The sequence below is a fragment of the Littorina saxatilis genome, linkage group LG1 (assembly GCF_037325665.1).
Source record: "Littorina saxatilis isolate snail1 linkage group LG1, US_GU_Lsax_2.0, whole genome shotgun sequence".
NCBI classification, from domain to species: domain Eukaryota; kingdom Metazoa; phylum Mollusca; class Gastropoda; order Littorinimorpha; family Littorinidae; genus Littorina; species Littorina saxatilis.
The window spans coordinates 14,400,133-14,424,162 of NC_090245.1; the positions used below are offsets into that span (position 1 = coordinate 14,400,133).

The following is a 24,030-nucleotide window of genomic DNA, read 5'->3' on the forward strand; positions in this document are numbered from 1 at the left end:
CTGCTTCTGAGAACGAAAATTGCGTGAGATTTGTTCAGGATGTCTTAATTGTGCCTCAAAGTTAAAAACAAAACAAAAAAACACCAGACTGTGGGAGCAGTGTCATTAATATTCATCTCCTGTACGGAAAATAGAGCATGATCACAGTGTACATCATGTAGTTTTACTTCTAAAAACAAGAAGGAAGTTCAAGCCAAACAATCAACATGGCGACCACATTTGGAACAGAGGAATTCATTATAGACGCCAGAAATAAGCAGATGGTGGAGAAACATAAGAGTAAAATTGACAGGCTCTTCAAGGTTACAACCTTTTTTGATGTTGTCTCAAAAGAAGGCGGAGTAAGAAAGCAGTGGCTTGGAGTGTCTGGAAGCAAGGACAACAGGGAGAACGCGAAGGTGAGATGACTTGTTTTTTAGCCCCCTTTACTAAATTACTGGTTGACTTCCGCACTATGAGTATGAGGTGCGGGTTACCCAGAACCGAAAGTAGAAAGGTACAGAGTTGTTTAAAGCACGTATTCAGTGGAACATTTCATGCTCTTGAAAATAACATTTCCGCGTGCCTATTTGAGAGATGTATGGTCGGTTTCTCCATACACGTCCGTTTCTTTTGATTGGTTTATTGTATTAGGCCTAAAAAAAAAATAGGTGTGGTTACGGTAACCCGACCTACCCTATTTTTAGGGGCCGACCCTATAACTTTTTATTACATTTGTAAAAAAAAAACACCACAAAAACCAAGAAAACGAGTGCAGAAAACGCAATGAAAGCGAAAGCGCCCGAGTCGCACACTTATTTCCCTGTCAAGTAGGTTTAATTTGTACACATTAGAAAAAAAAGTAAAAAAAAAAAAAAGTGATTGCCTACCTTCCTATCCTATTTTTGTTGGCTATGTTACCGTAACCACACCTATTATTTTTTTTGGCCTTAGTAAATTATGACGAAAGCATGATAATTTTAATCTTGGATCATTTTATCTGAGCTCAAATTACTCAAAGCTGCTTTATGTTATAAATTGTGTTTACATCATATGCAGCCAGGGATTTCATTTAATTATGAGCTTCTCAAGTTGGTTAACTCAATAACTGCGCAAACATCAAGACTGAAATTTATGAGATACTAGCTGTGAACTAATTGAGCTGATCACATCTACTCCAGGAAAAAAAACCACTGCTTGATGGACATTTTACAATAGTGTGTGTGTGTGTGTGTGTGTGTGTGTGTGTGTGTGTGTGTGTGTGTGTGTGTGTGTGTGTGTGTGTGTGTGTGTGAATATTTGGGGTTCATTTACGTTTGACAGGATTGTTACTTAATTTGTAAATTCTATAAAGTGGTCATTCCATATGATCATTGTAAAAGTCTTCTCCATTTAAAACACAGTTATTAGTTAATCACTTGTCCTAGGGATAATAGGAATGTCAGAGATTAATTGTTGCAAAATTGCATTAATCACTATTTTGCTTGTCTTTCACTATACAACACAGTTCAGATTGAATTAATTTTGTGTGGTTGGTTTGTTGGACAGAGCTACATCGTAGCCATGTGCCATCCAGAGGAGACCAGACAGCTGGTCTGTAACAGCCGGCGACCGGTGGATGATATGGTGCTGGAGGAGGTGGAGGAAAGAACGAGCGCTTTTCTCCGGCGTACTGGGTCCTACTCCCTGGAGGTCTTGGGTTCGGAACTCTCCTGCACGCTAGCCATATCGCAGTTGGAGCATACCTACCCTGTGAAAATTGTTGATGAAGATGGAGTGGTATGTTTTTTTGTGGCTAAAGTTGATAAGATACAGCATAGGACTGAATTCAGTAGTAGTTGTTGTTGTTGTTGTTGTTGTTGTTCAGGCATGGGAATCGTCTGCGGATCCGCTAATTTCAGCGGTTTTCGTGAGGAGTTTCAGCGGGGAAAAAAAAATTCAGTGGGAAAAAAAAATCCCTCAAAAATTGTAAATGAGGTTTTTATTCTCAAACGGTTGGGTGTCTTCAAATGGCACAAGCCACTATCCGGAACTGACGGTTGACTTCAGCTTTTGTAGTCTTGGCTGTCCCACGTGATATGAAACAGACGTTCGCGCAACATCCGCTGCATGTGGTTTACTTGTCCGAGACAAAGACGCGTCTCTTGTGTTCGATTTGAAAGAAAACTTCATGTCTTCGGTATCGAATATTGTTCGACGCGGCCAGGATTATGACGAAAAAGGTGTGGTTAACCAGTGGAAATGGGATTGGGTTTCCAAAGAGGTTAAAGTTGGTGACAAGCAAGAGCGGATCGGTGAACACATACGAAAAGTCGACACGCCCGGTCAAGCAAGATGCACCCTTTGTGACAGAGAAACTGTGTACAGCAATCGTGGTTTCATTGCCCTCAGCGAGCATCTACATACAAAAAGACACAAGGATAAGAGAGTGAGAGCAGTCAGTGAATGTTTGCAAGAAAGTCATAAAGTATGCACAATCCTTTGTTCAGAATTTTTAAAACTTAAAGTTGCAGCTAAAACAAGGATTGAGAGTGAGAGCAGTCAGTGAATGTTTGCAAGAAAGTCATAAAGTATGCACAATCCTTTGTTCAGAATTTTTAAAACTAAGTTGCAGCTAAAACAAGGATTGAGAGTGAGAGCAGTCAGTGAATGTTTGCAAGAAAGTCATAAGGCCAAAAAAAAAATAGGTCTGTTTACGGTAACATAGGCCAAAAAAATAGGGTTGGTAGGTCGGGATTTTTTTTAATTTTTTTTTTTTTTCCCAAAAAAACATATTTTTACGTTATTTATTTATTTTTTTTCTCCCAAATGCCATAAAAAAAAGTCTAGGGTCGCACGAAAAAAATAGGGTCGGTCGGGTTACCGTAAACAGACTAATTTTTTGGGGGGGGCCTAAAGTATGCACAATCCTTTGTTCAGAATTTTTAAAACTAAGTTGCAGCTAAAACACCTGCATATTCATGTGAAATTAAATGCTAAACTTTGTCCCAAATACCCCTCAGATTGCGTAGATTTTGATCTTTAAAATTTTGTTTTCCGGGGGAGGACCCCCGGACCCCCCTGTTTTTCGGTCCCTCTCCTGTTTTTAGCTGACTTTTTATTCAGCCATTCCCATGCCTGGTTGTTGTTGTTGTTGAATTCAGTTGTTGTTGTTGTTGAATTCAGTTGTTGAATTCAATTGTTGTTGTTGAATTCAGTTGTTGTTGTTGGGGTGTGAGGCTAAGGGATTGAGGTGGATTTTTGGTTTGAGTTTGGGTTTTGTCTGAATTTGGGGTTTAAGTCAGAGATAGAAAATGAGGTGGGCTTCAGAGTGAGCATTACTCACCAAAATCATGCATTGTAGTTTGACTCAAGATTAGAAAACACTCAGTAAACCTAATTGTAACATAGTGAGTCATACTCACAGCCCTAGTTCATCAACACTTATGAACAGGCATCAGTGTCCAGCCCAATTTCTACAGCACTTCAGTTACACTTTCACAGGGAATTGAAGTGGCCACTGTTATCTTTTGCAGGAGCAGCCCAAGATGGATCAAACACGATCAGCACTCAACCCTTCCCCAACAGGCATATCACATCAAGTGGAGGCCTTGAACGTGGACTGTGCTGAGCCCAACAGTCCAGACAGCATTGAGGACCACCACCTGTTTGCATCAGGGCAGAATTCGGGAGAGAGCGGAGAATATCCCATCACATTGTCACCGGTGAAAAGGGCCGGATTCAGTGCTGAACCCAGAGGAAAAGCAAAACAGAAAGCACAGACAGTGGGAGGTTCAGGGGAGCCTGCATCAGATGCCCAAAAGCAGAAGGCAGACTTTTTAAACATTGGCCAGGGGATGGGATATTCGGAGCAGGAAATTAAAGGAACCCTTCCATTCTTTGATTTCTCTGACCCTGAGCATCCTGTTCAGATGAGCGAGTTTCTTTGCGCGTTGGACGAGGTTCGGAGTAGCAAACAGACGGACAAAAATCCTGGCCCAGCCAAGAAAGGTGGAAAGATAGGCAGGGAAAAGCAACCAGGACAGCTTGTGAAGCAGTCTATGAGTGCGAGCCCCGTGAAATCTAAGGCAGCTTTACCACCAAAAAAATCTAAGGCAGCTTCACCACAAAAAAAAACTCAGTCAGCCCATACTATGAGCACACGTGCAGGGAGTGTTAGTTCTCCAGTGGCCAAGAGGGACCGCAGAGACTTCAACGCTGATGACAGTGTGATTCTTATGAGTGAAAATCTTGACGGCAGCAACAAAAGCAGAGGCAAAAGCAGGAGCCAAGATGACAGTGTGATATTGGTTGATGATAGTTTTGACGAGAGCGTGTGTATTGTGGACGCTTTCTCCCCTGCTGCGGTTGCTTCAGGGTGGAGAGACACAGGCCGTGCTTTACCCACAAACAGTGGGTGTAAGAGAAAGGGTTTTGCAGATGATGAAGAACAGACTTCTGTGCTCAAACCTTTCTCCACCAACATTCAGCACCATGTGCCACCCAGCACTCCAGCTCACATACCACAAAGCATTCCCGCTCATTTACCGCCAAATTATAATCTTCAACCACAGCAGCAAATGGAAATTGCAGGACGTGCCCGAGCTGTTGTTGCTGGTAATTAGGAAGCAGAACGTCTTTCTTATCCATTTCTTTTTTTTTTCGGTTCACCATCAGGCCTGAAAAAAAATCTCTAGGGGGGGGGGGGGGGGGAAGGGGAGGGTAGGGGGAAGGAAAAGGGGGGGGGGGGGGAGGGGAGGGGGAAGGAAAAGGGGGAAGAGGGGGGAAAGGGGTGATGACTGGTCAGCATTATTCATCATCATTTTTGTCTTCTTTTTATTTCCTCTTCTTTTTTGCATTTATTGACTGCTTCTTCTCCCTAATTACATTTAGTCAAATTTTGACTAAATGTTTTAACATAGAGATAGAGGGGGAATCGAGACGAGGGTCGTGGTGTGTGTGTGTGTGTGTGTCTGTGCGTGTGTGTGTGTAGAGCGATTCAGACCAAACTACTGGACCGATCTTTATGAAATTTGACATGAGAGTTCCTGGGAATGATATCCCCGGACGGTTTTTTTCTTTTTTTCGATAAATACCTTTGATGAAGTCATATTTGGCTTTTTGTGAAAGTTGAGGCGGCACTGTCACACTCTCATTTTTCAACCAAATGGGTTGAAATTTTGGCCAAGCAATCTTCGACGAAGCCCGGACTTCGGTATTGCATTTCAGCTTGGTGGCTTAAAAATTAATTAATGACTTTGGTCATTAAAAATCTGAAAATTGTAAAAAAAAAATTTTTTTTCTAAAACGATCCAAATTTACGTTCATCTTATTCTTCATCATTTTCTGATTCCAAAAATATATAAATATGTTATACTTGGATTAAAAACAAGCTCTGAAAACTAAAAATATAAAAATTATGATCAAAATTAAATTTTCGAAATCAATTTAAAAACACTTTCATCTTATTCCTTGTCGGTTCCTGATTCCAAAAACATATAGATATGATATGTTTGGATTAAAAACACGCTCAGAAAGTTTAAACGAAGAGAGCTGGTACAGAAAAGCGTGCTATCCTTCTCAGCGCAACTACTACCCCGCTCTTCTTGTCAATTTCACTGCCTTTGCCACGAGCGGTGGACTGACGATGCTACGAGTATACGGTCTTGCTGAAAAATTGCATTGCGTTCAGTTTCATTCTGTGAGTTCGACAGCTTCACTACATGTTGTATTTTTGCCTTACGCGACTTGTTTTTGGTTTGCTGTAGTCATTAGTAAAGCCAGAGGGCACCACACACATTGAGAAAATGATATGTTTATGAACATGACCTTGTAAAATATTTGAAATGGATATATGTGGCTCAGGTTTGATGTTTTTCAACAGTACAAGTTTCATTTTGTGTTTGAAGAGGGATGATGGCGGAATATTCGGACTAGAATAGTAAAAAGGGTAAATAAGTAGTGTATTGGATTGATATTTTCGTTTATCTATAACAGAACCATCTACGTCTACAACTGCAAAAGAAACGGACAACGGCCTGCGTTATGTTGTCATAGACGGGTCCAATGTTGCAATGAGGTAAGCTTCTGTTCAATCTGAAAATGATCTGGATCTAAACAAATCTAAAAGAAGATAAATTTAAATACAAGATCTGCTGTTTGTTTAAAAGACCTTGAATTAAGATTTCAATTATCAGGCTTATTATAGACACATCTAAGCTTTGAATAGTTTTATGAAGCAGTGGTCTGGCTAGCCATGCATACATGTACAAGATGTGTATTTCTTCATAAGTAAGAAACCTGCATCTCAGAAAAACCGGTCACTCTGTCATGCCAACCGGTCAGGCCAGGTCTAATCCACAAATATCAACTGCTATGTATTGGGGTTAGCCATTTCATTGCCAGTATTTTCAGATGCAACCAAAACGTTAGTGTGTTCTCTAGTCCTCTCAAAGATAGATTATTGCAATTCTCTTCTGGCCGGTCTCCCTAAGTACCTTTTAGATAGACTTCAAAGGATCCAAAATAACGCTGCCCGCCTGGTCTTCAAATCTTCCAAGTATGAACACGCCACACCCCTTCTTCACTCTCTACACTGGCTGCCTATCACTAAAAGGATCGAATACAAACTCTCCTCTCTTTCTTTTGCCGTCGTTTCTGGTTCTGCCCCAGAATACTTCTCAGAACTCCTTAATCTCTACACCCCCTCTCGTCAGCTTCGCTCCGCCGCCGACACTCGACTCTTCCGACTCCCCACAGTGCAAACAAAGACATGTGGCGAGAGGTCCTTCGCCTATCAAGCCCCTGTGACCTGGAATAGATTACCTCTGCCTCTCAGACACACAGATTCTCTCACTACATTCAAAACAAATCTCAAAACACACCTCTTTCAGCGCAAGTGATTTTCCCTCCAGCATCTCCCCACCCACCCCATCCCGCCCCACCTCACCCCCTACCTAGTGCCTAAAATAACGTGTATATATATTTTCTGCGCTTTGTGTCAGCACTGTTTGTGTGTGTGTAAATAGTATTGTTGACACGTTTTTATACAGTAGCCTTATGTGGTTCTTGTGCCTAGGCTGTGTATTGGATTGTCATTGTATGCCTGCATCATTAGTTGTCAGTAATTATTACATGTGCTGATTGTTCTCTTTGCCTGCGCGCGTATAGTATGTTGGTTATGATTGGTCATAGTATGTTTGTTTATGTTTGGTCGTTATCTTTGCCTGTGCGTGTATTGTATGTTTGGTCGTTTTCTTTGCCTGTGCATGTATAGTTTGTTGGTTATGTTTGGTCGGTTTCTTTGCCTGTGCGTGTATAGTATGCTTGGTCGATGTATGTATTGTAAAGCGCTAAGAGTAGACATTTTTCTAGAATAGCGCTATAAAAGTTTGCATTATTATTATTATTATTATTATATTTTGTGGTAAAATACTGGAAATTTCTGGTCAGCCTAGTGCATTTTGCGCTATATAAGCTTCATATTGATTTCCATAAAATTGAATACAGAGAGCTAATGCTAATAGACCTCCAATAGCTTAATCACTGGTTCACTTTTCTTTGTCTGTTTTCTTGACAGTCATGGAAATGACAAGGTGTTCTCCTGCAAGGGGATCAAGCTGTGTGTGGACTACTTTGTAAAACGAGGTCATCAGAAGGTCAAAGCCTGGGTGCCACTGACCAAGTCCTACAGGAACCAAACTGGGCGGCATCCCGCCATCTACGACCAGCATATCCTGGAGGAGCTCAAAGATGAGGGCTACCTTGGCTTCACCCCTGCACGCACGCTAGGCAACAAGCACATCGTTAATCATGATGACTAGTGAGTAACGTTTTGTCGTTCTTTGTGTGTGGGTGCTTGTATGTTTGTGGAACATTTGCATGCATGCTAGGCAACAAGCACATCGTTAATCATGACGACTAGTGAGTAACGTTTTGTCATTCTTTGTGTGTGGGTGCTTGTATGTTTGTGGAACATTTGCATGCATGCTTGGCAACAAGCACATCGTTAATCATGATGACTAGTGAGTAACGTTTTGTCGTTCTTTGTGTGTGGGTGCTTGTATGTTTTTGGAACATTTGCATGCATGCTTGGCAACAAGCACATCGTTAATCATGATGACTAGTGAGTAACGTTTTGTCGTTCTTTGTGTGTGGGTGCTTGTATGTTTGTGGAACATTTGCATGCATGCTTGGCAACAAGCACATCGTTAATCATGATGACTAGTGAGTAACGTTTTGTCGTTCTTTGTGTGTGGGTGCTTGTATGTTTGTGGAACATTTGCATGCATGCTTGGCAACAAGCACATTGTTAATCATGATGACTAGTGAGTAACGTTTTGTCGTTCTTTGTGTGTGGGTGCTTGTATGTTTGTGGAACATTTGCATGCATGCTTGGCAACAAGCACATCGTTAATCATGATGACTAGTGAGTAACGTTTTGTCGTTCTTTGTGTGTGGGTGCTTGTATGTTTGTGGAACATTTGCATGCATGCTTGGCAACAAGCACATTGTTAATCATGATGACTAGTGAGTAACGTTTTGTCGTTCTTTGTGTGTGGGTGCTTGTATGTTTGTGGAACATTTGCATGCATGCTTGGCAACAAGCACATCGTTAATCATGACGACTAGTGAGTAACGTTTTGTCATTCTTTGTGTGTGGGTGCTTGTATGTTTGTGGAACATTTGCATGCATGCTTGGAGAGATCTATACAAATGATGCACACAAATCAGATGGGCGGGGATGTAGCTCAGTCAGGGCGGGGATGTAGCTCAGTCAGGGCGGGGATGTAGCTCAGTCAGGGCGGGGATGTAGCTCAGTCAGGGCGGGGATGTAGCTCAGTCAGGGTGGGGATGTAGCTCAGTCAGGGCGGGGATGTAGCTCAGTCAGGGCGGGGATGTAGCTCAGTCAGGGCGGGGATGTAGCTCAGTCGGTAGCGCGCTGGATTTGTATCCAGTTGGCCGCTGTCAGCGTGAGTTCGTCCCCGCGTTCGGCGAGAGATTTATTTCTCAGAGTCAACTTTGTGTGCAGACTCTCCTCGGTGTCCGAACACCCCCGTGTGTACACGCAAGCACAAGACCAAGTGCGCACGAAAAAGATCCTGTAATCCATGTCAGAGTTCGGTGGGTTATAGAAACACGAAAATACCCAGCATGCTTCCTCCGAAAGAGGCGTATGGCTGCCTAAATGGCGGGGTAAAAACGGTCATACACGTAAAAGCCGTGGGAGTTTCAGCCCATGAACAAACAAACATATATATCAGATTCCTGAAAAATAAAATTTTCTAGAAATTTGAAAGCACGGGAAATCTTACAGACGAGTGCACAGTGGAACCCCTGTAATGAGACCCCCTCCATTACTTTTAAGACCTGGTTTTCCAGATTTTCTGTTAATAATAGCTATCTGTTTACTTCTATTGGAAGACTCTCTCCCTTGTAAGAGCTAATCTTTTTGATTTTGGAAGTCTTAAAAGGGCTGTTCCACTTTTGTCAGGGACAGAGCTTAGTTCTGCATATATTATGATTGCCTCATTAGCTTGTGTTTTCCCTGCAAGCGGCTAAAAAAAAATTCAAGATAAGTTTTGTGTTATTAGTGTTTGTCTGTGCACTTAAAAGACCGCTGGGTATAATTTGTGAACGTAACGTTTTGTTTTGTCAATGATTAAACGTTCCAACAACATACCTTTCTTGGTTTTTGATTTAGTTCTGCATGACCGAAGTTAGCCTTCACAGGTGCTTCACAGCCTTCACAGTCATTGACGTAACAGTTTCATTACTTCTCCTATTTCAAAGGCTTCATTTGTTTTTCTGAACAGTTTTATCCTTGATTTGGCAAAGCTGGAGGATGCAGTCATAGTTTCCAAGGACAACTTCCGTGAGTTTCTTGACGAATACCGTGAAATCATTACCAACAGGTAAGTGATGGCTGTTCTGCTTATCATTTTTTTCACTCTTTTTGTTTTAGTATGGTTTTATCATGTTATAATGGCAAGTGTACGTTATATATTGAGAATAATGCCTTGAAATGGTAATAGGCTGTATGCAAAAGTCTTGAGCTTTTCAAGCGGGAAACAAGCCTGCAGGAAAAAAGGGTATTGATATGCCGTTTCCCCACCACCCTCATCAAAGATAGCAGTCAGGAAACACGCACGCACGCACGCACACGCACACACACACACACACACACACACACACACTCACACGCTCTCTCACACACTCCCTTCCCTCGGACAAAAATGTACCAGTGTCCCCCAAATACGAAATAACCATTATTACCAAGTCCATCTTTGCTATATATATATATTATTTATCTTTGTACAGAGTGCTGTCTTACGTGTTTGCCGATGACCATTTCATGCTGCCGAGGGACCCATTGGGACGTAACGGGCCAACTCTGGAGCAGTTTCTCAGCAAAAGACCCATTCAGCCTGCAGGGCAAGGGTGTGTGCAGGAAACGTTCTTCATCTCTCTCTCTTTTCACTTTCTCTGTTTCTTGTCCACATACATCTTTCAGCCAATAGACCTCACAACAATTACTATAAAATAGGGCCCAGTGTTTGTGACCAGAAACCAATTTTGGATTTATTTCCCCCCCTGAGAATAATGTAATAAGTATTCTGCTTGAAACAAAAAAGAGTTTGAGTGACAGACAATAAGAAACAACAAAAAGCGAACAAACAAAAATGTAAATTTATTTTATCTTTTTTTTTTTAAATGTCAATTTTTTTTATCTTAACTTTGGTTTTCCTCTTTCAAAAAAATATTTTCAGGGAAGCGGTTCAACCGAACTTCAACACTTTTGGTCAGAACAACCCTGGCTTTCGTCCAAGATACCCCGGGGGAGGTAGCAGCATGTTACCATACTCAGCAGCTCCAGGTCTGAATGGTCCAGTGCCAAGAGGCCCCCAGTCCATGCTGGTGGGCAGAGGACCGGGACAAGCCAACCCTCGCATTTCTGCCGCAGTTCGCCCAACGTTGCGCAAGGAGAAAGAGGTGAACCCTCGGCACCCGGACGTGACCCGCGACCTGATGGTGGCCTTAAAGGCCGTCTTCCCTGAGAAGGATCAGGAGCTGAAGATACAGGAGGTGCTGGACAACCATCAGGAGGAGACCAACCTCAACAGACTGACCAACTACTGCATCAGTGCTCTGTTCATGTAGACACTGAGATAGTGTTAGCTGACATCAACCAACTACTGCATCAGTGCTCTGTTCACGTTGACTGAACTAAAGTGTTAACTGACCTCAACCAACTACTGCATCAGTGCTCTGTTCACGTAGACTGAACTAAAGACTAAAGTGTTAGGTGACCTCAACCATCCACTACATCAGTGCTCTGTTCATGTAGACTCTGAACTAAAGTGTTAGCTGACCTCAACCATCTCATCTACTCAGACTACTGTATCAGTGCTCTGTTCGTGTTGACTCTGAACTAAAGTGTTAGCTGACCTCAACCATCTACTCAGACTACTGCATCAGTGCTCTGTTCATGTAGACTCTGAACTAAAGTGTTAGCTGACCTCAACCATCTACTCAGACTACTGTATCAGTGCTCTGTTCGTGTAGACTCTGAACTAAAGTGTTAGCTGACCTCAACCAACTACTCAGACTACTGTATCAGTGCTCTGTTCACGTAGACTCTGAACTAAAGTGTTAGCTGACCTCAACCATCTACTCAGACTACTGCATCAGTGCTCTGTTCATGTAGACTCTGAACTAAAGTGTTAGCTGACCTCAACCAACTACTCAGACTACTGTATTAGTGCTCTGTTCATGTAGACTCTGAACTACAGTGTTAGCTGACCTCAACCAACTACTCAAACTACTGTATCAGTGCTCTGTTCATGTAGACTCTGAACTAAAGTGTTAGCTGACCTCAACCAACTACTCAGACTACTGTATCAGTGCTCTGTTCACGTAGACTCTGAACTAAAGTGTTAGCTGACCTCAACCATCTACTCAGACTACTGCATCAATGCTCTGTTCGTGTAGACTCTGAACTAAAGTGTTAGCTGACCTCAACCAACATAGACACTGAACTAAAGAAGTGTTAGCCGACTTCAACCATCCACTACATCAGTGCTCTGTTCGTGTAGACTCTGAACTAAAGTGTTAGCTGACCTCAACCATCTACTCAGACTACTGCATCAGTGCTCTGTTCGTGTAGACTCTGAACTAAAGTGTTAGCTGACCTCAACCAACATAGACACTGAACTAAAGAAGTGTTAGCTGACCTCAACCATCTACTCAGACTACTGCATCAGTGCTCTGTTCACGTAGTCACAGAACTAAAGTGCTATCACTATCAGCCAGTTAAGATTTTTGGGGTGTGCTACATCTGTGAATCGAGGCCACAGGATGAATAAAAATTAAGCCAACGTACGCCATTTGAGAAGGGTGGTATTAGCTACTCTGCTGACAGAGGTGTACTCACATGAGTCAAGCCAGTAGTAAGCCTTTTTTTTACATTTAGTGTGTGTGTCTGTCTGTGCGTGTGTGTGTGTAGAGCGATTCAGAGTAAACTACTGGACCGATCTTTATGAAATTTTACATGAGAGTTCCTGGGTATGATATCCCCGGACGTTTTTTTCATGTTTTCGATAAATGTACAGATAAATAAGTGTGGTGTTCCTGTGAGATGTACAGATAAATAAGTGTGGTGTTCCTGTGAGATGTACAGATAAATAAGTGTGGTGTTCCTGTGAGATGTACAGATAAATAAGTGTGGTGTTCCGGTAATACCAAAAGGAGGGTTTGCGTTTTGCGTTCGGCTGCTATTTTCTTTACTATATATATATATATAGGTCAATCTTTTTTGCAGTACAGAGAGTATTGGTGCTTGGTTTGTTGGTGTTTTTTCTTGTGACAGCTCGTCAGTATTCTCAACCGGTGACCCACAAATCATCAAGCGTATGTTGTATGTACTATGTGACTGTGTAGTACATGTCACAGTGTTTCACAATTGTCATGTACAAATTAGTGATGTGGTACCACCTGAAACCAGAGAAGACATGGAAATAATAAAGTAAAGCGGCGTAAAGTAGGGCAGGGCAATCATAGCTAGCTCAGTTGGTAGGGTGGTGGTTTTGAAACCAGTTGGCCGCTATCAACATAAGGTTCGAACTCAGGTTCGACGAGAGATTTATTTCCCAGAGTCAACTTTGTGCAGGCTCTCCCTGGTCAGTTGGTGTCCAAACACCCATGTGTGGACGCTTCTGCACGTTAAAGATCCCAAGTTCACAGAGAAAGTCTTGGGGTTCAAAAACGCAAACACATGTCTGCATACAGGCACACCATTTGTGTTTCTGATGTACAGTGGAACCCCCCCTTTAAGACCTTCACAAATCTGAGAAAATCGGGTCTTAAAAAGGAGGGAGTCTTAAAATGGGGGTAAATTAACATAGGTTATGAACAGAAAGTCTACGAAAACAGTGTTTTAAAATGGAGGAAGTCTTAAATTGAGGGGTCTAAAAAGGGGGTTCCACTGTAGTACAACATCTGAATCCTGACTTTGTCTTCATTTGATGCTGAAGAGGGTTTAAAAAAAAAAGAGCATCAAAATGATCAGAAAACACAAATTCCTGTTGTGTGTCCAATTCCTAATTTTTTTCTTTTTCCTTCAGCAAATCTTGAATTAAAATTCATGTGATTTGTACGTCCACTCAGAAACTAGCACATGTATACATATCTTGTGTTTTTTTCTTTCAGAAAGTGATAACACATTCCTCCCTCTTTTGGGCAGGAGATATTTTAATTTGTGTCCACATGTTTTAAGGATGTGGAACTCCGGCTTAATTAGAATTAAGTGTAAGTGCCAGTGTTCCTGTCACAAGGGGAACATAGTTCCAACACATGTAATGATGTACAAAGGCGTTGGTTGCAGTGTCATAGCTGCTCAATGGTTGACTTTTTGTATATGTCTATGTATCAGAGTATTATTTCTTGCCACACACATGCCAAATTTCCTTGTATTGATGACAATAAAACTTCTTGTATCTTGTAGTTCAAACACATGTAATGATGTACAAAGGCGTTGGTAGCAGTGTCATAGCTGCTCAATGGTTGACTTTTTGTTGGTAATATTTATCATCAAAATTATGTTTTTTATGCCTTTTCACTCAGGCAAAATGTAACATGCATGTTCCTTTCCTGGTTGTCACAGCATAAGGAAGATGGAAAAGAATGTTGTTTTCTTCACAAAAATCATGAATGTTTATACATTATCAGCATCGATGTGCAGCTAGCCGCAGTAGAGTGGAACTTTAAGTGGTTATAGAATCAAAAAGCATCCTTTTATTAGTGTGTGTGTGATGGATGTTTTTTTCTTGAAAGGGGGTTCCGCTGTATGATTAGTTCAGTATTCAATGAGTTGCTTCTTTGTCGCTGTAATTCTAGAGTACAAATGCTTCTTGTAAATACATGTCACAGTTTTTTAATTTTAATTTACAAATATTTCTTGTAAATTGCACCTCAGAAAAATACCTGCACACTAAAGTAAAGATTATGTGGTCTCTTTGTACGAAGACCAGGGACGCACATAATCATGACTGGTCTTGAGACCTGTGTTATAAACCCAGTTGCTCATGAAGTATTCCCTCCATATTGTTTGAAAATAATGAAGTGAACTGAAATGTAATTAAGAATTTTTTTTTTCCCGTGTTAGTGGTGAGTATATATATTTTCATTGTTATCTTGTTTTGTTTTTTTAAAGTTTGATCACTTCGACAAGAGTGATTCGTTCATTGGATATATAAGGCCAAAAAAAAAAAAGTCTGTTTACGGTAACATAGGCCAAAAAAATAGGGTCGGTAGGTCGGGATTTTTTTTTTTTTCTTTTTTTCTTCCAAAAAACCATATTTTTACGTTATTTTTGCCAAAAAAACAAGATTTTTTTTTTTTTCCCCCCAAATGCCAAAAAAAAGTCTAGGGTCGCGCGAAAAAACTAGGGTCGGTCGGGTTACCGTAAACAGACCTTTTTTGGGGGGGGGCCTAAAGACTTATGTGGTGGTACATGTACACGATACTGGGTCAAACATGGCGGCTGAAGGGATAATGCTCTTTCAAGGGTATTTTTGACAAGAAAATATAAAACTGTACACCTTGAAATGTATGTTGAAATATTGGTCAGATAATGAAAATTTCTTTCACAGTAGTTGTGAACATTCAATTTTAGTCTTGTGATCTAGAATTATTTTTGTGTGTGGACTTGCACTTTTAATTTTTGGGACTCATGTCCTCATTTTTTGGCCCAGTATCGTGCACCTCCACTTATAATAGTTATACTCCCCCTGCGGGTTAGGGGGAAGAATTTACCCGATGCTCCCCAGCATGTCGTAAGAGGTAACTAACGGATTCTGTTTCTCCTTTTACCCTTGTTAAGTGTTTCTTGTATAGAATATAGTCAATGTTTGTAAAGATTTTAGTCAAGCAGTATGTAAGAAATGTTAAGTCCTTTGTACTGGAAACTTGCATTCTCCCAGTAAGGTCATATATTGTACTGCGTTGCAAGCCCCTGGAGCAATTTTTGACTCACATGCGAAGCAAAAGTGAGTCTATGTACTCACCCGAGTCGTCCGTCCGTCCGGCCGTCCGGAAAACTTTAACGTTGGATATTTCTTGGACACTATTCAGTCTATCAGTACCAAATTTGGCAAGATGGTGTATGATGACAAGGCCCCAAAAAACATACATAGCATCTTGACCTTGCTTCAAGGTCAAGGTCGCAGGGGCCATAAATGTTGCCTAAAAAACAGCTATTTTTCCCATTTTTCCCATTTTCTCTGAAGTTTTTGAGATTCAATACCTCACCTATATATGATATATAGGGCAAAGTAAGCCCCATCTTTTGATACCAGTTTGGTTTACCTTGCTTCAAGGTCAAGGTCACAGGAGCTCTTCAAAGTTGGATTGTATACATATTTTGAAGTGACCTTGACCCTGAACTATGGAAGATAACTGTTTCAAACTTAAAAATTATGTGGGGCACATGTTATGCTTTCATCATGAGACACATTTGGTCACATATGATCAAGGTCAAGGTCACTTTGACCCTTATGAAATGTGACCAAAATAAGGTAGTGAACCACTAAAAGTGACCATATCTCATGGTAGAAAGAGCCAATAAGCACCATTGTACTTCCTATGTCTTGAATTAACAGCTTTGTGTTGCATGACCTTGGATGACCTTGACCTTGGGTCAAGGTCACATGTATTTTGGTAGGAAAAATGTGTAAAGCATGTGAGTCGTATGGGCTTTGCCCTTCTTGTTTGATTAGTGCTTTTGTGAACAATTAACAAGTGGCTCTATCCCATCTCCCCCCTTTCCCCGTCGCGATATAACCTTGAACGGTTGAAAACGACGTTAAACACCAAATACAGAAAGAAATAATAGTTATACAGTGATACCTGCGATGAAAGGACACCCTTGAGACCAGCCAAAAGTGTCCCTAGATTGCAGGTGGCCTTTCATGACAGGTATACTTTGGTAGAGATGATATAAAAAGGGACAAGAGAAGGTGTCCTTTTAAGGGAAGTGTCCTCTCATGAGAGGGTCCACACATCGCAGGTACTGCTGTATATATATATTATATATCCCTGCTGATGGCTGGTATGGCATGGAATCTGTCCCGGCAGTGCATACGAATATGAATGTCTAGTGATGACTTTTATATTATTGCATACTGTGCATACGAGCCATTAGTGGGGATGTAAACTGCACATGTCTACACAACCATCCAGTATACCTTCAGCAATGTGTATCCGAATGCTTTGTCGGCCAAGCTGGTTGTTGGTGTGGAAGACACGTTGCGAGATGAGATAAGGTGTCACTAGCACTACAGTATCTTAGAACTATTTGTTTTGTTGCATGTAAATAAAAAGTTTTTTTTAATCTTTTTTGTTGTTGCTACAAATTAAAAATATTTGAGATCATTTAATTTGACAGAGCCCGGTTGCTTGTAGATAAAAATGGTGCGGTTCTTAGCTTAAGGTTGTTTACAACAGCATGTGATTTCCATCAAAAAGGAAACCCTGATAGCGGACTGTCCTACAGTTCACCGACCAGCTCAAAGAACAGTACAACAAAGGTGAAAATCAAAAACAGATACGTGTATGACCAAACCCGGTTTTTTCCCCGTCTCACATGCCCCTAATGGCTTTGCCTTGAGGGCGTAAAGCTTAAATTTATCCCAACAGATATGCTTACAAACAAATATGTAACTATATATCGAGACAAGTAGATATGCAGTGATGTCAGTCAGTAGATATATATTCATGCTGAAAGCCAGGTATTTTCAACAAAAAGCATAACCCACAATTAAAAGAATATGACACCTGGTATGCTGTATTGGGTGTACTACAATCAAGAAACATATCATTTCAGTTTTGCAGAAAGGTGGCAGTTATCTGGTTTTGCTGTTATAGGGTTTTCGTGATCAAGTGAATTACAGTGCCATTAAAAATAGGTTGAACGCAATCAGGCTGAAAGATTCTTTAATTGCAGTAATGACTAAATATTTTGGAAATGAACGTAGACCTCCCCCACCTTTGTTTTGCTGACTTTGGCTGGTCTGTATAAAGAGCTGGACAACTGCTGTAAAAGGTCCCTTCTCCATTGAGATTGTGTGCTGTTGATTGCCAGTCCATTTGTGACCCTCCACCACGGATTGAGTCGCATGTCACCTTTGCATGATTTTCATATTTTTACATTTTCATAAAGAATTTTTTATGCTCTATCCAGTGGTGAAAACCGTTTTAGAAAAGAGCGAAAACTGTTTGAGTTATAAGCCTGTGACTATGGTGACCCTCACACTGTTATCAGACACTCTCCGGACTTCTATCAAGCCTAGCGCAGAACTGCGTGAAGTGACATGCGACTTATTTCGTGGTGGAGGGTCACATTTATCATGTTTCAGCATCTTATGTGTCTTTCAATTTTGGTTGCGTGCTAATATGGTTCAATTCAAGACGGAGGGAGATATTTTTAAACTGTTCTGAGAGCATGAGGAGTCAAAGTCAAGGTAAATTATAATCACCCTAAATTACAAGCTCATCTGACAAGGATGTTGCTGGGATTTATTTTCTTTGGCAAATTTGCTGAAAAACGCGGTACAAACTTCGGCAGTTTTTAGAAGTTTAAAGCAGTCCTTGGAGTAACCTTTTGCCTGTGGTGAATTTTTTTTTCTCAGTTCTGCCAAAATGACGGCAATTTTTGGGGCTGACGTAAAATGACATCCCTGTTTAATAAAGAATCAAAAAGCAAAAAAGGTTAAGTTTCTGGAACGTTGAAGTATATATAAAAATCATAACATTCACAAGAATTTTGACCTATCATCTTGAAAGTGAACGAACAAGTTAAGAGACAAGTTATAGTAGCAAGTTCTATCCTTTGTCTGTTGTATGTATATCTTGTTTGATCACTTTAAAGGGGCGGGGATGTAGCTCAGTCGGTAGCGCGCTGGATTTGTATTTGGCCGCTGTCAGCGTGAGTTCGTCCCCACGTTCGGCGAGAGATTTATTTCTCAGAGTCAACTTTGTGTGCAGACTCTCTTCGGTGTCCGAACACCCCCCATGTTTTTGTATTCCTGATTTTGGATCGTTAGCAGTCTCCCTGTTTGGATTCTTGTTTAATAAAGATCCATAACGTCATCCACTGCGACCTTATTTTGACTTTTATACCTCTGTGCCTTAAAACAATTTCAGATAGGTCTCACTCAGTTTTGAATTGCTTGCCAAATAATTATGATTATGTCTGTTTGATGGTGTGTGTGTGTGTGTGTGTTTGTGTAATGCCAGAAAAAAAACACTGCTGACTTTTTTAATCAATGAATGAGTTGATATTATCTTAGTAATTATGGTACCAAATTATGATCTTGTAAATGAGCTGTAAACTGTTGATTCTAATGACACCGATATATTGGTGAAAAACTGTACAGTCTTCCTTGTGTTAACGACCATCTACACCATCACAGATCTGTACAGGCTTCTAGTTCTACCCGAGTGTCCTTGCATTTGGACACATACCCAAACTCAACAGCCAACCTACTCCTTGTACCGGCATGGTTGGCCTAGTGGTAAGGCGTCCGCCCCGTGATCGGGAGGTCGTGGGTTCGAACCCCGGCCGGGTCATACCTAAGACTTTAAAATTGGCAATCTAGTGGCTGCTCCGCCTGGCGTCTGGCATTATGGGGTTAGTGCTAGGACTGGTTGGTCCGGTGTCAGAATAATGTGACTGGGTGAGACATGAAGCCTGTGCTGCGACTTCTGTCTTGTGTGTGGCGCACGTTATATGTCAAAGCAGCACCGCCCTGATATGGTCCTTCGTGGTCGGCTGGGCGTTAAGCAAACAAACAAACAAACAAACAAACCTACTCCTTGTGCTGTGCACGAAATGTTTGCTGAATTGAATTTTGCAGTTTGACACGGTTGTCAGATACGCTGAAAGGGTGTACGTCGACCAAAAGTGGGTGGATTCCCTGTAGGTGGATTTCCTGTAGGCGTTTTTCATGTATACAGGGTATATAATATATATACCTGGGTGCTTTTTCCAATAACAATTGCAAAATGGAATCGAATTTCTAAGAAATACCAAAAAAGATAGACACATCAAATTCTACAGATGTCGCTAAGCATCACGTGACTTTCAGCCAGATCGGCGGAACGGTACAGGGAAAACATCTACAGGAAATGCACCTGCAGGGAATCCACCCACTTTTGGTCGACATAGACCCCTTCTGCGTCAGTTCATAGACCAAATAGCCTGGACCGTCAACTCGTCACGTGACCCTTCGAGGTTACGACGCTCGATTTTCACAGGGGCGCTTAGCGTCCGGTTTGAAAGACAGTGAAAAGAAAGCACGCTCCAGTTATTTGTGACAATGGGAGGTGACAATGAACTGGATTTTCCAAAACTCCAAACTAAACTTTACAAAACTCATCGAAAAACATGTTCCATATGCACTTTAGCTGAGTTTGTTTTAGCATTTTCAGAACTTACCTCGGCAACTTCGTCCATGTTTACAATCGACACCGGATATGACATCCCCCTGATTTCTGAAAGGCCAAGAAGAGCGGGGTAGTAGTTGCGCTGAGAAAGATAGCACGCTTTTCTGTACCTCTCTTCGTTCCTAAATGGGGGTGGCCGCTACCTCGTAATAGAGAGAAAGAGCGGAGAGAGAGCTAGTTGGCGGTCCAGGCTATTTGGTCTATGGTCAGTTACAAAATTTATTCAGCGAAAAAATGCCATGTTGCAGGGAAAGCTTGGGTGAAAGGATGCAATGTCCACAAGCTCCTGTGCTCTTGTCCTACGCAAATGCCTGGGCAGATTTATGGTTCTGAATGCGATGATCTTCACGGGAAGGATTGTATCTTTAAAATGCATAGAGTCGCTGGGCTGGGGTTGGTGTGCGACATGCTTATAGTAACAACAATGTAAAGTTTGTGTATGGAGTCTGCTTTCACATGGACTTGTTGATTACCTGAATTTTCTCAACAAATTTTAAAATCGTGGTGTGCAATTTCTTTTTTTTCTTTCTCCACTTTCAAAGAAGTGATTCTGTGCCATTCCTGATTTTTGAAGGTATCTCAGATTGTATTATTAATGTCAGTGGCTGATATTTCTCAAACCTAAGCTATTTCAAATAGTTGTTTTTGGTTTCTTGCATCTACATGTATGTACATCCTTTTTGGTGTGAGTTAAATTCATTGCTTTCTGGTTCTTTCCATGCCAAGAAAATTGGCAATGTTCCCATTGAAGGCAGCTGTTAGACACATTTATAATTGGAGAAATTTGCTTTCATGGAATACCTGAAGATATATAGGAAGTGATTAATTGTACAATGCTCAGACATAGACCTGCCTACTGCTACAAATGTTCCATAATAACTACGGTAAATAGTCATATGCTTTGTAGCTATATGGGCCTGCGGAATATCCACTTTTACTCGGTCACATTTGTCTGCAGTACGTAGTTTTCCTTACTGCGGTTCATCCGAGGATTCACGCCCTGCATTGCAAGGCAATTTTTTGCTGTTGAACCAACATTTTGGACACACCTGTCGCATCTGGCCATTATTGGAAATAAAGTAAGACTGTCTTGTCTGGTACAATCAGAATCATTGTACAAATAGGCAGGTCTGATAAATTGTGTAACAAGGATATTCAGAAGATTCATAATGGATGGGAATGAGGAAAACATTCACAATACAGTGGAACCCCCCTTTTAAGACCTCGAAAAATCTGAGAAAATCAGGTCTTAAAAAGGAGGGAGTCTTGAAATGGGGGTAAATTTACAGAGGATATGAACAGAAGGTCTTAGAGGCGACTAACAGATTCTGTTTCTCCTTTTACCCTTGTTAAGTGTTTCTTGTATAGAATATAGTCAATTTTTGTAAAGATTTTAGTCAAGCAGTATGTAAGAAATGTTAAGTCCTTTGCACTGGAAACTTGCATTCTCCCAGTAAGGTAATAATTTATTGTACTACGTTGCAAGCCCCTGGAGCAAATTTTTGATTAGTGCTTTTGTGAACAAGAAACAATTGACAAGTGGCTCTATCCCATCTTCCCCCTTTCCCTGCGCGATATAACCTTTGGTTGAAAACGACGTTAAACACCAAATAAAGAAACAATTGACAAGTGGCTCTATCCCATCTCCCCCCTTTCCCCGCGCGATATAACCTTTGTGGTTGAAAACGACGTTAAACACCAAATAAAGAAAGAACAGAAGGTCTTAGAAAACAGGGTCTTAAAAGGGAGGAAGTCTTAAATTGGGGGGTCTTAAAAGGGGGTTCCACTGTATTACAGCTTGACCATTTAACTGGAAATGTTTAATTAACCATGATTTTCACTGTATAAATAGACAGATGAAAAAGTCTAATAAAGTAACAGCAAACACACGTGGCTAATTATATCAGTCCTTTATTCTTACCATTCAAGTAATAGTATTCAGATGTGCACGAATGCAGGAAGTGCGGAAAATTGCGAATCACTTGTCGCTCAACCTTTCTCCCTCACACCTTAACACACACAATACACACACTCTCTCTGTCTTTCCTCATTTCTATTGAGCTTGTACTTGTTTGACGAGTAGGTCAAAGACATGTACCTACTCGCACGTCTTGTGACATTCTTTTTAACATACAGGTCTGCTATGTCATTACTGAAATCACAAAATTATACTGTCCAATATTTACCATATATTTGCAGCTGCGCAAGACTGCCAAACAACCAAAACAACAACAAGGGAAATGAAAGGGGAAAAAAGAAAAATATTACCCAAAGCTTCTGATATCAAGAAAAAAAAATGTAAACTACATCCCCCAAAAACAAATAACCATGATATGACACAATGAGATTTTCTGTTAAAGATTAAAACAACAACAAAACTGAAAATAATTTAATGAAATACCCACTGGTTGTGTCATGGTATCATAAGCACATAAAAGGGCAATTGCATGATTTTTGGATCCCTGTATGAGCACATATTGTAATCTTTTGGAATGTACATGCACATGTACACAATGTTAGGTACATACAACCTTACCTTAAATGTCTTATTATTTAATCTCTCTCTCACACTTTCGTCATCTCTCTCTCTCACACACTTTCGTCATCTCTCTCTCTCTCTTACACACTTTCGTCATACTCATACATACATTCATCTTGATTTTTCTCTTTCATTTTTGTTTCAAGCTCAAGACGGGCGCTGTGGCGGGGTGGTAAGACGTCGGCCTCTTAATCGGAAGGTCGAGGGTTCGAATCCCGGTCGCGGCTGCCTGGTGGGTTAAGTGTGGAGATTTTTCCGATCTCCCGGGTCAACTTATGTGCAGACCTGCTAGTGGCTTATCCCCCTTCGTGTGTACACGCAAGCACAAGACCAAGTGCGCACGGAAAAGATCCTGTAATCCATGTCAGAGTTCGGTGGGTTATAGAAACACGAAAATATCCAGCATGCTTCCTCCGAAAGCGGCGTATGGCTGCCTTAATGGCGGGGTAAAAACGGTCATACACGTAAAATTCCACTCGTGCAAAAAACACGAGTGTAAATGAGAGTTTCAGCCCACGAACGCAGAAGAAGAAGAAGTTTCAAGCTCAAAATACAACCTATTTCCAATGCAGTCACATTATGCATCCTTTGGATTCTTGCACACGTATACAACCAGCATGTGACCCTTCAAACAAACAATCAAGCAAGCGAAAAGCATGATCAGACAATTATAATGCACATTAAGATAACTGGAACAGGAAATAAATTAGGCACTTACCAACAGAAATCAATCCCACAGAAATCAATCAGGCACCCGCAAAATGTAACAATGAAACTTCAGGGTTTTGATTCATTTTTTGCATTTGCTGACAAATAACATAAACCGTACACTGTTGAGAAACCTGTTGCTCATAATTTCTACCTGTAATACACAACAGTGCATGAGCAAACCTTAATTTCCTTTCTGGAATCACGTGAACAATGTTGGACATTTAGTTTCAAAATCTCCACTGCAGTGTCTTAACTCATTGTCTCCCAGGTACGGATATATCCGTACCCACTCATATGGCTCTATTTGACCTGGTACGGATATATCCACACACACAGTCACTTCAGTCGCTTCCTGTAACATCGATCTAATGCCTGCATTCCATCGTGTTGATACAGTTTCTACACAGTTACTACAATTCTGAGTGACCTGCTGCAGCACAGCTAAAAAAAACCTTGGTCAACATATGTGGGGTAGAAAGTGTTAAAATCATTCTGGGCCAATTTGCACAGCTTTGGTACATGTAGAAGAGGTTATGTGTCTTATCAAAGTAGCAGCTGATTTCAAGTTGCCTATTTTTTGTTTGTTTGTTTGCTTAACGCCCAGCCGACCACGAAGGGCCATATCAGGGCGGTGCTGCTTTGACATATAACGTGCGCCACACACGAGACAGAAGTCGCAGCACAGGCTTCATGTCTCACCCAGTCACATTATTCTGACACGGGACCAACCAGTCCTAGCACTAATAATGCCAGACGCCAGGCGAAGCAGCCACTAGATTGCCAATTTTAAAGTCTTAGGTATGACCCGGCCGGGGTTCAAA

General features: G+C 41.1%; 1 protein-coding gene across 1 annotated transcript; it reads left to right on the plus strand.

The window, feature by feature from the left end:
• LOC138962500 (NEDD4-binding protein 1-like) lies at positions 1-21,848 on the plus strand. Its single transcript, XM_070334342.1, has 8 exons — positions 1-398; positions 1,528-1,758; positions 3,495-4,575; positions 5,956-6,037; positions 7,538-7,780; positions 9,774-9,872; positions 10,279-10,398; positions 10,728-21,848. Exons 1-8 carry the CDS (start codon positions 207-209, stop codon positions 11,116-11,118), a joined length of 2,439 nt encoding a protein of 812 aa, XP_070190443.1. The 5' UTR covers positions 1-206; the 3' UTR covers positions 11,119-21,848.
• Positions 21,849-24,030: the final 2,182 nt, after the last annotated feature.